Source organism: Lepisma saccharinum, chromosome 9 (assembly GCF_977018435.1).
Source record: "Lepisma saccharinum chromosome 9, izLepSacc3.1, whole genome shotgun sequence".
NCBI classification, from domain to species: domain Eukaryota; kingdom Metazoa; phylum Arthropoda; class Insecta; order Zygentoma; family Lepismatidae; genus Lepisma; species Lepisma saccharinum.
The window spans coordinates 76,539,357-76,555,510 of record NC_139237.1 but is presented as its reverse complement, the minus strand read 5'-3'; the positions used below and the strand labels follow the sequence as shown (position 1 = coordinate 76,555,510).

At 39.9% G+C, this 16,154-nt stretch overlaps 1 protein-coding gene across 1 annotated transcript in view; it reads left to right on the top strand.

The window, feature by feature from the left end:
- The window catches only part of LOC145992160 (uncharacterized), a 44,629-nt gene that overhangs the window by 20,436 nt on the left and 8,039 nt on the right, over positions 1–16,154 (top strand). The window contains exons 9-12 of the mRNA XM_083128440.1: positions 1,152–1,330; positions 5,156–5,396; positions 5,886–6,029; positions 9,435–9,738. Of these exons, the coding sequence (XP_082984566.1) occupies positions 1,152–1,330; positions 5,156–5,396; positions 5,886–6,029; positions 9,435–9,738 (868 nt within the window). The remainder of the gene's footprint in view (positions 1–1,151; positions 1,331–5,155; positions 5,397–5,885; positions 6,030–9,434; positions 9,739–16,154) is intronic.

Here is a 16,154-nt window from a genome sequence, read left to right as displayed (position 1 = left end):
GCTAAAAGGAATATAAATGTAAATTCTCATAATTTTAAGGTTTGTATTAATGATTTTGTAACAATGCCAATTTAATCCTGGCTGGTGATATATAGAATAAGAAATGGATTAGAAGTGGGATCGATCCCCCACCCTATCTGGAAATTGACAAGTTACAAGAAAGCAGAAAGCTTGTTATTTTTAATTTTAATACCAGAAATAAACCACAATTAGTATTTGAAGAAAATAACTAAAGTTAAATCTGAGTTAGATCAAAAAGATTCAGTGTAAGATATAAGAGCCAGTTTGTGTTTTCATATTCTGCCATTTAATCCAAAGATTAAAGTTTTCAAAATTCCAAAAATTACAGTTATACGCAAGAAGTGACTCAACATAAACTATATGCCTGAAATTTCCCCTTAGCTTCTAAAACTTTTCATGAACGAAGCATGTAAAAGTTAATAACTAATCATTAATCATTTCAGTATACTAACTGTATGAAGTATAAAAAAAAATAATGAAAAGCAGGTAGTCTGGATATGTAGTCGTCTGGTGAAAAGAGTAGAAAATTCTCCCATTTGTATAATAATAAAAAAAATTCAATAAAACGTTAATTTTTATTAGTTTATAATAGTTATTGTCCTCCTCCGTAGCCGAGCATGTTAAGGTGTTCACTCTTCTTCAGATAGTTTGCTGCGGGACGGTGTAGGTTCGAATCCTTCTCTGGTCGGAATTTATTCGGCCTATGTATAGGACCGGTGGCAACCCACCATCGTGAGGAAATTGGGGAGCTCCGAGTGAGTGAGCGTAATCCGGTCACGGAGACCTACTATAACGGCTGGGGATATGTCGGGCCGACCCCCCGACTATTCCAATACTGGTTGAAGATTTCCACGCTTAGAGGTGACGAAGGAAAGTGTGGGAGGGAGACTGGCAGTCGGTAGGTAAGCCTAGGCCCTTCAAGGTTGTTGCACAACGGATTATTAATAGTTATTATTAAAATAATAATAATATAAAGTGCAAAGTGTCATGTAACATTTTTGTGGGCTCTGTAAGATATATATAGACTCCGGAAAAGTATGCAATGCTTTCAGTGTATGTTACTAAGCTCTACTAGTGTGGCTTGTAACACTGTAACTTGCTCAGTACATCTTTTGTTTGTTTTCTTGCAGTTGTTATATTTAGATTAAACAAGGAGGGTCCAAAGAACAGTGAACAGAAGGCTTATGTAAAAATTATAGAACAGCCAGTTCCCAGAGCAAGTTTCCGTGTTGCAAATGACGTGAAAGCTGGACGTGCCATCCGAGGAAGACAGAGTCGGATAGCTAATTTCACATTTCCCACTATCAAGGTATGGAGTGAAATACGAGTTTCGATGTTCTAATGAATTGCTTCCACATTGTGGTAAAATTTGCTAAACTCGTAACGATTGTGCCTGCTGACATGTTTTCATTGGTTTTGGAACCCTTTATTGGCTACTACAGGGTCACCCAAACTGCAGCCTAGAGGTCACATTGACCTTTTTAGAAAAAGGAATTATCTTTAGTGTAAATATGATGTATTTTCAGGGTGTCTTCCAGTCTTTAAATCCTGGAAAAGTCGGAAATGTCAGTGAAGTTTATTGTTTCTGGAAAAATCAATGTTTTTGTAGAGTGTACTAAAAGTGTGTTTTTGAACAAAGAGAACAAAGGACAAACAATACACTTTTAATTCGTTTTGGACACACCATACTTCAATTTGATATCCTAAGTATTACCAGTGGTTACAGTAGAAATTGTGTATTAATTATTCTAGGAAAAGGTCATATTTTGAACTATTTTCACATAGAAATTTACTACAATAAGTGACTATTGGAATTTCCCCAGGTCCTTTCTGATGGTGCAGTGGTAGATACATTGTCTTGTAATGAAGGGGTTCCAGGTTTGATACCTGGTGAAGGCACATAGTGGTTCAGATCCCACTTTAAATTGTAGGTCCAGTCCCGATTAGCCTTACTGTGCATAAAGTTGACTTAAAACACCAACTCAATCAATCAATATTAGAGTTTTCCACTTTCTTGTTGCAATTTTTATGTTGTTGTTGGGTAGATATTAGGATTAATACAGATTTTATTTTTAATATTTACTATAATTATTTATTATTTGTGCCATCATTATGATTTTTTATAAAAATAATTATTTGTTAACCATAGGTCAATCCTGCCATTTTTACTTTTACATGTGAATTGCCCTAATGGCTTTATTCATGATGGATGCAGTAAACGTGGTTTAAAATTACTTACTTGAAATTTTGAAATTTGCTATTTCCACGTTGCACAATTTAATGGTTAAATCCTATTAATTTCAAAGACACTCTGTCTTTATTCACGGTACGGCATCTGGAGCAGAGATGGTACTGCGTCACTGCCTTGTTTGTTCCCGGGTGGCGGTAGTTGCAATTTCTCCCATTTGGCGCCGCTGGCATGTGTATCCTGGTTTGCATCGACTGCTGTGCTTTCTGCTTCCTGTTGTCAGGTGGCGCTGCCGGGTGGTGGTTGGGGGGCTGGGCCATGCTGCTCGATGCAATGCAGTTCCTGTTCCCCGCGTGGCTGGAGGAGGGTCGAATATGTGCACCTTATCTTTTCTTGATGGGTGCCAAGTCAGGCGTGCCTGTCCATTGTGCAGGTTCAGTGCTGCTTTCTGTTGGATGATAGCATGGGTTTCTATGGGTTGCGTGAAGTATGGATGTGGAGGAGATGGTGTGGTTTGTGGAGTGAGGCACCATCCAGCAGTGCCACCTGACAACAGGAAGCAGAAAGCACAGCAGTCGATGCAAACCAGGATACACACGCCTGCGTCGCAGAATAGGAGAGATTGCAACTACTGCCACCCGGGAACAAACAAAGCAGTGACTCGGTACCATCTGTGCTCCAGATGCTGTACCCTTAGTATGAAGACCAAGAGACTTTAAAATTAATAGGATTTAATCATTAAATTGTGCAACATGGAAATATGAAATTTCAAAATTTCACGTAACTAATGGCCTGGAAAATTTTGGTTCCTGGTTTTGAAAACCTGGAAAATTCAGGGAATTTTGTTTTTGGGAAATTATCCTGAATTATGGCTCATGACCAATTGCTCCACTGGTTAGCACCTCCGTGCTAATAGAAAAAAAGTGTATATGCCTTGTAAATTTCTGAAGAAAATTCTGACATTCTTGTTTATAGGCACTACCATGCTTCATAACTAAATCAGGGTTGCTACGGGTCTGGAAAACAGGGAAATGTCAAGGAATTTTGCAGATCGTCTGGAATTTATGTGCATTTTAGAGTCTGCAAGAGAAAAAATTGCGAAATGAACAAGCAGTTCACTTCCACTTCTGGATTCAGTTCTTGTGATTCCACACCAAAAAAGATTCCATTTAGAAACTTAATTTTTTCGTTCTTATGATTCTCAGTCTTGTGCAAAATTATGGTTCCTTTAATTTCTGTAATAAATTTTCACTTTTATAATACTAGATATTAGAAAGAATATCAAACTAAAACTTGCAGTCCAGATATCTCATTGATAACTAAAGTATATTGACAATATGATCATAATTATCGGAAAGGTTGTGAAGATGAGGTTATCATCTATTATTTTATAGATCTTAGTCTTGTTGGCATTTCCTATATAGAATTTATGCAACAAAAATTTCTCCAGATGCTGTGTACTTATAAATGTAAGCAAAAAAGCAGCATTTTCTATGAAACTATAAATCCGCCAGAAAATGAAAAATTGTGTATGGTTTATGAACTTTTTCTGTTGTTTTATATTGTGGAGATCTGTTAATGGTGAAATAATGTACCTCTGTTACTGTAGCCTGAAAGCTAGATGCACGTGATTGTAGCACCCAATACATTTGATGCCGATTGTAATTTTACATTTCACTCTTCAAATTTTCACATGTTCTTGTGTGTGTAGAATGAAATTTGCTAAAAAAAATAATTGTGGAAGTGAATATTCATTTCTTTAGTATAAAATTACATTATCTTTTCATGATAAAGTAAGGCTTTAAATAAACTCAAGAAATGCTTACAAAGCTTTTATTACTTTTCCTAAACACTTCAGTGTCATGCTTTCTTTATAAGCTAATTTTCACGTGTTCTTGTGTGTGTAGAATTAAATTTGCTAAAAAAAAATTGTGGAAGTGAATATTCATAATAATTAACAGATTATATAGTTAATTGAAAAACACAAGGTTCAAAAGCAAAAATCGTGATGATAAACATGTCTGGAAAAATTTCATTCTTGGACTAGAAAACCTGGAAATGTCAGGGAATTTCATAATCAAAAAATTGTAGCAACCTTTCTAAATTTACTTTAGGAATGTAGCAATGTATACCCAGCATGTAGAAATTATTCTCTGACTCTGACTTATGTAGGCTGTTCCCTTAAGGCTCAGCTGGAGTTTTGCTGATACTAGCAAAGTTGTTTTCTAAATGTCCTCTGCTTAGAATATCTTCTAGAGCATTCACATAAATCTTCATGTGGTTTGCTTTTGCTCGCCTATATATTCACACTAGTTTAATAGGCTTATAACAATAATAATGTCTGGCACAACAGCCTTTGAGGGCCATGGCCTACCTACCGACTGCTGGCCTTATTCTGACATCCCTCAGGAGAGGTGGACCATTATCCAACCAGTTAAGGGGTGACGTGTGATCAGCATGATGAACCCCAAGTCGTCGTTATAGGTTTTCCATGACTGGATTATGCTACTCATTCGTAGCTTCCCAATTTTCTCACAACAGTGGGTGGCCCCAGTTCGATTCACTAGCTAAAATCTCAGGAGAAAAGTTTTAACACTTTTCCCCAGGAGACTCGAACCGGTACATTCAGAAGCTCGAGCCCAAAGCCTGATGCCTTATACTGCACGGCCATGATCCGGGACATTTGATAAGCTTACATAACCACAAAATAAAACTTCCAATTTTTTTAGACACTGTGACAATGTCAGTCTGCATTTTCTAATGCTGAACTGTGCGTGGTCAATTAGATATTGCTATATATTAGTTGAAATTCTGAATTTGGCAATCACTGTGATTAGCACTATGGAAGAACATATCATCGTAGTTCCTGTTATTTTGCATATTGAATATACGTATATATATTCATTTTCAAATGTTAATAAATTAATGCATTATTTCTTCATATAGGTTGAGGGATATGTTGGTAGTGCTATTGCAATAGTGTCCTGTGTAACCAAAGACACTCCACATCGACCTCATTGCCACGAATTAGTTGGTGAAGGATGCAGGAAAGGTATATGCATAATGAACATTGATAATAAAAAAATGACATGCTCATTTCGAAATGTGGGAATTAAATATGTGAGGAGGATTCACATTCAAGATGCATTAGCCAAACGACAAGAAATGAAAATTGACCCCTTTTCAAGTAAGTGAGCTCGTTGGCTTTGATCAATAAAATTTCAAGTATAATTTTACTTTAAAGGTATGTCATACTATGTTCAAGTATATATTAGTTGTATTTGTACCATTATGTACCCTTAAATTCCATTGTGATAAAACAAAAAGAATATGGAACATATAGCAAAATATAAATGTAATTTATAGATTTGCAACCAAAATTTACCATGAGCCCACTTTGAAAGTTCCAGTTTGACTTGAATTGCCCTCATATTACAACTTAAACGACACTTTAATAGTTATATAAACAATAATGAAATGTCATAATTTTGTAGTTAATTTTGAAATGATTATGGAAATAGTGAATGAGTAACATTATCATAATTTTTCTGATAAATGTTTGCTGGCCAATACCTATAAGGTAAAGATTAACCCATCTCATCTCTAGCATACACACATGCAGACACTTTTTTGGCATTTTAATTTATATATGTTATATATTTTTATATTATTGCAGCCGGATTTTTACATAAAAATCAACCTAATGAATTAGATCCATATGCAGTGAGGTTGTGTTTTCAAGTATTCCTGGAAGGTACAGTTAAAGGAATCTTTGGTGTTCCCCTAGAACCTGTGGTGTCCGAGCCAATTCTTGATGACAGTAAGTATTGCCGTACTGCTTAATTGGTGGGATACATTGTGAATCTATTTATTTATTTTATTTATATAGGGTGGCAAAAAATCTGAGACTTGTTTTCAGCTATTTTTCTTGTGTTGTTACGTATTTTTTATTTTAATTTTCGCTGTTTATTTTAATCCCTCATTTAAGTTTAGACTACAAAATATGATTGCGTTCACTTCCTCACCGATGAAATTAAACAAAAGTGGCTGGAGAAAGCACGTCGTTGGCTTTGGTTGGTTGCTGGTGCCAGTCTTCAAAAAGTTATTTTTACTAATGATAGGATTTTCATCATGGATCATGTGCACAACTGTCAAAACTACCGCCAATTACTAAAGAAGAGTCAAAAGAATTCCATTGCTTCAACAGTTGTTGCTTGCTGTCATTTTACGGCATGTAGGGTGATTTAAGGTGATGGCATTTGTGTGACGGAAAAAATGCCTTTTGTGCCCATATGTCAAAATCAACGTTGCTAGCTATCAGAAATCGTTCTCCGTGACATTTTGGTACTTTGGGCAGCAGAGGTCTTTGGCGAAGATGGATTCATGCTTCAGCAGGACTGGACTCCAGTGCATTCAAGTTGATCAACTACTTAGCTCGATCAACAGTTGCACTGTGTAAAGAGCTGTTTCATGGCTTTTGGAGCAAGAGTGTTTGGCCTTCAAATTACCTGGACTTGAATACCATGGATTAATCCATGTGGTCAATTTTCGAACAGACATTTCTCTTGAACCGTACAAATAAGTGGACACTCTTAAATATCTTTACGACTTGCATTGTATGAAATTATAGTGGTAAAGTATGAGACCATTGTCAGTAATTTTTTGATAAGACTGCACAAATGTATTGATACAAAAGGAAGTAACTTTGAGCACTCAACTATAATTTTTATTTTTTTGTTATTGTTGTTAGTCTAATAAAGTTTTTTTTTGAAAAGTTACTGATTTAGATTTTTATAAGCTATTTATGTAACAGTTTTATGATGTTGAAATATTTTTAAAAAGTCTCCAAACTTTTTCGCCATCCTGCTTCTCCTTTCAGATTTGTTATTTTAAGCATGAACAATAACCAGTGCATTTATGTCCAGGCAGTCGAAGCAGAACTCTCACTTATACTTTTGCACAATATCAAAGCAAATGAGGAGAGGTAGGACCTTTACGTCCAGGCTGGCAACAATTTGTATTTGCATTATTTAGCATCAGGACACTCATTTGTGATGAATGAAAGATCAAGATTTTGGTACAAAAACTATACATTTCAGGATCAAATACAATGTACCGGGATGTTAAAAAAATTGTATACACACTTTAGAAGCATGTCATACATGCGATATGCTTCAATTCGCATTGGCTACGGGTACAATGTGTAGTACTATCGTTCAGAAACAGCAACAGATAGCGTTAGTGTTCAGCGACCTGATGCGCTGCGTGATGCGATGCAATAGGTTGAGAAAGTGCAGCGATGGTGCAAACACGGCTGTCACTCAAGGTGCTGATTGAGTACCCATCCCGTTCGCCGGATTTAATCCCCTTAAATATTTACTTGTGTGGGACCGTCAAGGACGTAGTGTACAGTAAGAAGCCACGGTCACTAGTGGACCTACGCCATGAAATTGAAATGGCTTGTGAAGCAATCGCTGTGGCTACTCTGGCAGATGTAATCAGGAATGTACAGCATCGTGTGCAAAGGTGTTTGCAGGCTGGTGGTTTGAAGTTTGAGTTCTTATTGTAATTGCACGCAGAAACTGTCTATATGTTGTAACTTCTCCCTTTGTATTGTTGTAATACTCACAATAATACATTTTTTGAACACCCCGGTATATAGTGGCGTTTCACTGTTATAAGCTTTAATTTGATTCAAAATGTATACTTATTACCAGGAAACAGGTTTATATGTAAATACATATTTATGAATGAAGCTGAAATCAGTTATATCTTGTGTTATCTTTGTACATCATGTAGACACGAAAAATTCAGTTTTTATTTTCCATATACAGGGTGCTCGGAAATTCCCCTTACAAACTCCTAGGGCAAGTAGACAATATTTGGAATAGGAACCCATGTCCGGAAATGTGCCGTTTTCGTGCTACAACCATGACAATGTGTCGGATGTGCCTGTGTTGGTATGCAACCGGGTAGGCAGTACATGACGTCAGAAGATCACCTGATGACCTAAAGTGTAATCATTTATTACAACCATGTCAAATGAGGTGTTACGTAAGGTACAGAAGTGAATGACGTGTGACTCAGTCCATAATACAAACAAAATTATTTGGTGACAATTCCAAGGGAACAAAAAAGATACGTACTATTCATTGATCAACACGACACCTGTGTCGACAGTGGAACGCGACAATTTGTAGACGTCACGTGCCATCAGGTGATCTTCTGACATCAAGTACTGCCTACCCGGTTGCATATCAACACAGGCACATCCGACACATTGTCATGGTTGTAGCACGGAAACGGTACGTTTCCGGACATGGGTTCCTATTCCAAATATTGTCTACTCAGTCCCCTCTACTTGCCCTAGGAGTTTGTAAGGGGAATTTCCGAGCACCCTGTATTAGCTTTTGGCTCATATTTTACATATTTTAGTTATTTTTACATATTATTTCCATATTTCAGAACATTTCTCAACTTATACTCCATATTTGCGCAATATCTACATGTCTCCATGTGACCTAAAGAGTTGGGTGAAGTTCTTGCGAATGACTGACAAATTTGAAATGCATTACTTCTTACTATATTGAACACAGTTTTAGTCAATATAAATCCATTTTAAGAGACAACAGAAGAAAATTCACATTCAAACACTTACAACAAAATTTTGTTATTCATTGTTTTGGAACCAGAAAATGAAAACACATTTTGTGCTGTTTTACAATTAATGTCAATGTAAGTGTACTATATTTTATGTAACTCATGTAGTGTCTTATATTATTAAAAAGGTAAATTTTTTACAATTTTAAATCCATATTTTGTTGAAAATAACTAAATATGTATTTACATATTCCGTCCATTTTTACTACATATAAATCCATTCCCTGCTTATTACACAAAATAAAAATTCCCTTTCTTATAACATATTTATGTAGTTATCAGAATATTAAGTTTATTCCTGTGCAAAGAAATACCTTTTTTGCTTTGCAAATATTTATGGCTAAATTAATCAATTTTACACAATTTTGCAGAAAGTTTTGATTCAGTACTAAACTCGAAATTTCATGTTTAAGAGTCTGTTTCACATTTCGCAGTTCATTTTGCATCATTTCGTGACAAAATATAGTAGAAAAATGAACCTCACACCTTTCAAAAATTGGTCATTTCCATCAAAAATGAAATAGCTATGACATTAATATCCATGTTTCATTTTTATTTTAAACAGGAAACTTTTGGAGAGAACAGAGTGATGCTCCTCTCGTCATTCAAAATGAATCGTCTGATCATGAAAGTGACCCTACCTATGTTGACCCCACACCTGTCACTCAGGATAATGGCTCCTCGAATGTCAACAATGCATCTTCCAGCCAGGTTGACAAGTCTTCTGCTTATGGACAATGTGAGGTTGCATGGGACTCTGATGAAGATATTCCTGCAGATACTAGTGGCGGCATTGCAGAGCAGCCAGTGAAGGAAAGTCTTCTTTCATCTTGTGATAAAAAATGTGAAGTATCACGTAGAAGAAGAAGGTAAGATATAGCCTTTATGTCTTCAATTTTTAACTGTAGCAAAGGGAAACCAAATACAGGGTGCCACAAAAGGTTTCCACAGTAAGTAAATTGGACACACTGTTTACATTCTCTGTGTAATTACCATTTCTTTTGTAAACACATGTGCATACCACTGATGTGACACTCATGCTGAAACATTGCTCTCCACATTCAGTCCATAAGCATTTCAGGTTTTGCAGCTTTTTCTAGTACAGCATGGACATATAGTTCCCCATGCAGATAAAGTATAAATGGGTTCTGATCTATGGAGTCTGAAGCCACAGTAGTCCTGGGTTAGAATTGGAAGGAAGGCTTGAATATTTCTCAGTAGTTGTTTTTTTTTTATGTAAGTAACAACGGTTAATTGCAAGAATACGTGAGAATGAAATTAAACATGGTGGTACCACAGAAAGTGGTAACATTTTCAAATGTTATACACCTTGAAGGTCTCAAACTGTAAAAGCTAGATCAATACATATTGCAGAATGCATAAATTAACATCATCTTTCAAAATCTGCAATCACTTTTAGCTAATAGTTTGAGATTGTTGACCCATCACTTGGTAATGAGCTTGATGCAAGCTGATTGCATGGTACTGTGTGATATCACAGTTATAAAACAAGTTACTGTAATGACCAGGTGAGTTGTGGAAAAGATTTCAAGCTTTCGAGAGCTACGAGGATCGCTATTTATATTTGGAGCCTTTTCAACACTGATTGAAGTTAGGTGCGATTTGACGTTTGCACGGAATCGTCTGGCATTATTGACCATAACGTACTTCAAATGTTTTGTCAATAGCTTCATTTGTGTTGTTTATGTTGCCTTGGAGATTGCGTGGCAACAATAAAATGGAATTAACTCGTGAACATTTTCGTGCGATGATTTTTTATGATTTTCGACGTGGATTATCAAGACAAGAGTTCATCGATCAACTTACTTCCACATTTGGCGATGAAGCCCCATCCTTTGCCACTGTGAAACGCTGGTATAACGAATTTAATCGTGGCCACCATTCGCTCACCGACGAGATTCGCGAAGGTCGTCCAAAATCAGTTGTTGTTCAAGAAAACATTGATGCTGTGCAAAACCTAATACTGCAAGATCGTCATGTGACATACTGTGAGATTGAGGCAACCATAGGCATTAGTTCCACCAGCATATATAAAATATTACATGATCATTTAGCTGTGAGAAAGGTATGTTCTCGTTGGATCCCACACAATTTGACAAAAACTCAAAAAGATGCTCGCGTCAATTGGTGCAAACAAATGCTCAATAAATACAATCGTGGTGCTTCAAAAGACATATATAAGATTGTGACAGGTGACGAATCATGGATATATGCATATGAGCCGGAACGTAAACATGAGTCGACAGTACGGGTGTTTCAAGATGAACCCAATCCAACAAAAGTTGTTCGCGCTCGAAGCACATCGAAACAAATGGTCACCTGTTTTTTCGGGAAAACTGGTCATGTGGCAACTGTGCCTTTAGAGGAACGTAGAACGGTCAACTCTGAATGGTACACAACAATTTGTTTGCCAGAGGTCTTCAGTCAAATATGGAAAACAAACAAACGCCGTCGGATCATTCTTCATCAAGACAATGTCAGCTGTCACACATCTTGTCTAACAACCGACTTTATGAACAGTCAAAAAATCGAATCAATGGGTCATCCGCCGTACAGTCCTGATTTAGCACCCAATGACTTCTTCTTGTTCCCGAATGTCAAGAATAAATTGCGTGGACAACGATTTTCGTCGGCAGAAGATGCCGTTGATGCGTTCAAAAACCATATTATGGAGGTGTCTCAAGAAGATTGGAAAAACTGCTTTGACAAATGGTTCGAACGAATGCAAAAGTGTATTGACCATAAAGGAGAATACTTCGAAAAACAATAAAGCAGTTTTCAATGCTAAATTCCTGTTTTTTCATTATTAGGCTCAAAATATAAATAGTGACCACTCTCATCTTCAGGATAGAGCTCTTGAAAGCTTGGAATCTTTTCCACAACACCCAAGAGAATCTTTTTATCATTCATCGCCAGGAAAGCTTCGAGACTTACTTCAAGTTATTGTAGTCCACAATAACTAACACCATACTTGTTTTTAAAGCACAATTATGTAATATTTATTACCCATTTTTTAGTTGTTTTCAGTTGGTTAATTTTGATTGAAAGTTTCAACTGTCGAATTTTGTTCTCATACAATTCCTGATTTAGTACTTGTTTGGTATATATGCATGTTTTAAGAGCACTGGGATTCCATTGATATATTAACTTGGATGTTCATACAAAGCCATATTAACTTGGATGTTCATACAAAGCCAGAAGATCGTGAAGGTTGTCAATGAATTGGCAGGATGTAACTTAGTGATATTTCATCAATCAACATGTGAGGCATTACTCACAATTTAATTGGTAATGGGTTAATACACTTCAGCTTTACTTATCCTGCCATCAGGGTCATCAGTTATTTGTTTCTAAATTTAATTTAATTATATATATATATATATATATATAAAAATCAAATAAGGTAAAAGGAAACACTCACCGGACAGTAGAAAAATTCAAAATTTTCGCTAATTTATAGCATCATCGGTGTGAGAAGAAACAGAAGACGGAACCGGAAGTTGGGGTCCTGCAGAGTTGCCAGGTCCCCATTGAAGAAGAAGCGGTGCGTAGAACGAAAAAAACACTGTTTCGTCACCAGGCTTGTCGTAAACTGTGAGTGGGGAGGATGAGTTGGGAGGGAGGGCGGGAGTGTGGGTGAGGGTGGGCATTACTGGGTGGCCTTGTTCAGGCCAGGTGGAGTGGTTGCACTCATGGCCGATATATAGGCCCTCTCCCATCTTTTGCGAACAGAGGTGTTGGCTGGTTGGGGTAGGAGGTGGATGATCGCTACCCGGAAGCAGTCGTTGAAACTGATGTTGTGGTGGTTGGTGTGGACGGCGACAGTGAAGTCCAGGTTGTGGGTGGAGGAGCGGTGGTTATTGATGCGGAGGTTGAGGGCCGTTGATGTTTCCCCCAGGTAAAAATCACCACAGATGTTGCAGGTGAGGATGTAGATAAGGTTTGAGGCATGGCAGGTCCCTTTGGGATGGAGGGTAAATTTGCCAGTGGCCGTGTGCACCTGGAGGGTGTGAGAAGTGATGAGGATGGGACAGGTCTTGCACCTGGGTCGGTTGCATTTATGGGCAGGGGGGTGTTGGATGTGTGGTGAAGGAGTGTTGTGGACCAGGATGTTTTGGAGGTTAGGGGGGCGTTTGAAAACCACCCTGGGTTTGTCGGGAAATATGTTTTTGGTTTCGGGATCACTGTGGAGGATTGGGAGAAGAGAGTGCAGTGTGTGCCTGATTTTGTTGAGGTGGGGATGATATTGGGTGATGAGTGCAGGTGGGTTGGTGGCAGCAGGTTTCTTGGTGGTAGTGGTATGTGAGGCAGCTCGTGATATTTGCTTGGTGACCAGGATGGAGGGATATCCACGGTTAACCAGGGCCTGGTGTAGGCGGAGGTTATAATTCTGGCGGGAGGTGGGTGAAGAGTTCAGGCGCTGTCCCCTGAGGGCCAGAGAGAATGGAATTGCTTTTTTGGTGTGGAACGGGTGGGAGCTGGAGAAGTGTAGGTATTGCATGTGGTTGGTGGGTTTTATGTGGATGGAGGTAGTCAGGTGTCCTCCCTCGATGTGCACGTCCACATCCAGGAAGGTGGTCTGGTTGGGGGAGTGTGTCCAGGTGAATTTTAGGGAACGGAAGTGGTTAAGTTGGTCCAGGAAGGCTGACAAAGATGGTTCTCCATGTGTCCAGAGCATGAAGATGTCGTCGAAGAAGCGGAGCCAGAGGAGGGGTTGGAGGGGTTGGGTAGCCAAAAACTCTTGCTCAAGTTGGCCCATGAAGAGGTTTGCATAGGATGGGGCCATTCTGGTACCCATGGCTGTACCTCGGATCTGAAAACCAAAATTTCCTACAGATCCGAGGTACAGCCATGGGTACCAGAATGGCCCCATCCTATGCAAACCTCTTCATGGGCCAACTTGAGCAAGAGTTTTTGGCTACCCAACCCCTCCAACCCCTCCTCTGGCTCCGCTTCATCGACGACATCTTCATGCTCTGGACACATGGAGAACCATCTTTGTCAGCCTTCCTGGACCAACTTAACCACTTCCGTTCCCTAAAATTCACCTGGACACACTCCCCCAACCAGATCACCTTCCTGGATGTGGACGTGCACATCGAGGGAGGACACCTGACTACCTCCATCCACATAAAACCCACCAACCACATGCAATACCTACACTTCTCCAGCTCCCACCCGTTCCACACCAAAAAAGCAATTCCATTCTCTCTGGCCCTCAGGGGACAGCGCCTGAACTCTTCACCCACCTCCCGCCAGAATTATAACCTCCGCCTACACCAGGCCCTGGTTAACCGTGGATATCCCTCCATCCTGGTCACCAAGCAAATATCACGAGCTGCCTCACATACCACTACCACCAAGAAACCTGCTGCCACCAACCCACCTGCACTCATCACCCAATATCATCCCCACCTCAACAAAATCAGGCACACACTGCACTCTCTTCTCCCAATCCTCCACAGTGATCCCGAAACCAAAAACATATTTCCCGACAAACCCAGGGTGGTTTTCAAACGCCCCCCTAACCTCCAAAACATCCTGGTCCACAACACTCCTTCACCACACATCCAACACCCCCCTGCCCATAAATGCAACCGACCCAGGTGCAAGACCTGTCCCATCCTCATCACTTCTCACACCCTCCAGGTGCACACGGCCACTGGCAAATTTACCCTCCATCCCAAAGGGACCTGCCATGCCTCAAACCTTATCTACATCCTCACCTGCAACATCTGTGGTGATTTTTACCTGGGGGAAACATCAACGGCCCTCAACCTCCGCATCAATAACCACCGCTCCTCCACCCACAACCTGGACTTCACTGTCGCCGTCCACACCAACCACCACAACATCAGTTTCAACGACTGCTTCCGGGTAGCGATCATCCACCTCCTACCCCAACCAGCCAACACCTCTGTTCGCAAAAGATGGGAGAGGGCCTATATATCGGCCATGAGTGCAACCACTCCACCTGGCCTGAACAAGGCCACCCAGTAATGCCCACCCTCACCCACCCTCCCGCCCTCCCTCCCAACTCATCCTCCCCACTCACAGTTTACGACAAGCCTGGTGACGAAACAGTGTTTTTTTCGTTCTACGCACCGCTTCTTCTTCAATGGGGACCTGGCAACTCTGCAGGACCCCAACTTCCGGTTCCGTCTTCTGTTTCTTCTCACACCGATGATGCTATAAATTAGCGAAAATTTTGAATTTTTCTACTGTCCGGTGAATGTTTCCTTTTACCTTATTTGATTTTTACTTAGCCCTTTTGGCCCTCCTTGCTTTTATCCATTATATATATATATATATATATATATATATATATATAAATCAAAGAAGGTAAAAGGAAACACTCACCAGAGAGTAGAAAAATTCAAAATTTTCGCTAATTTCATAGCATCATCGGTGTGAGGAGAAATAGACGGAACCGGAAGTTGGGGCCCTGCAGAGTTGCCAGGTCCCCATCGAAGAAGAAGCGGTGCGTAGAACGAAAAAAACACTGTTTCGTCACCAGGCTCGTCGTAAACTGTGAGTGTGTAGGATGACTTGGGAGGGGGGGGGGGGCGGGAGGGTGGGTGAGGGTTGGGCATTACTGGGTGGCCTTGTTCAGGCCAGGTGGAGTGGTTGCACTCATGGCCGATATATAGGCCCTCTCCCATCTTTTGCGAACAGAGGTGTTGGCTGGTTGGGGTAGGAGATGGATGATCGCTACCCGGAAGCAGTCGTTGAAACTGATGTTGTGGTGATTGGTGTGGACGGCGACAGTGAAGTCCAGGTTGTGGGTGGAGGAGCGGTGGTTATTGATGCGGAGGTTGAGGGCCGTTGATGTTTCCCCCAGGTAAAAATCACCACAGATGTTGCAGGTGAGGATGTAGATAAGGTTTGAGGCATGGCAGATCCCTTTGGGATGGAGGGTAAATTTGCCAGTGGCCATGTGCACCTGGAGGGTGTGAGAAGTGATGAGGATGGGGCAGGTCTTGCACCTGGGGCGGTTGCATTTATGGGCAGGGGGGTGTTGGATGTGTGGTGAAGGAGTGTTGTGGACCAGGATGTTTTGGAGGTTGGGGGGGCGTTTGAAAACTACTCTGGGTTTGTCGGGAAATATGTTTTTGGTTTCGGGATCACTGTGGAGAATTGGGAGAAGAGAGTGCAGTGTGTGCCTGATTTTGTTGAGGTGGGGATGATATTGGGTGATGAGTGCAGGTGGGTTGATGGCAGCAGGTTTCTTGGTGGTAGTGGTATGTGAGGCAGCTCGTGATAT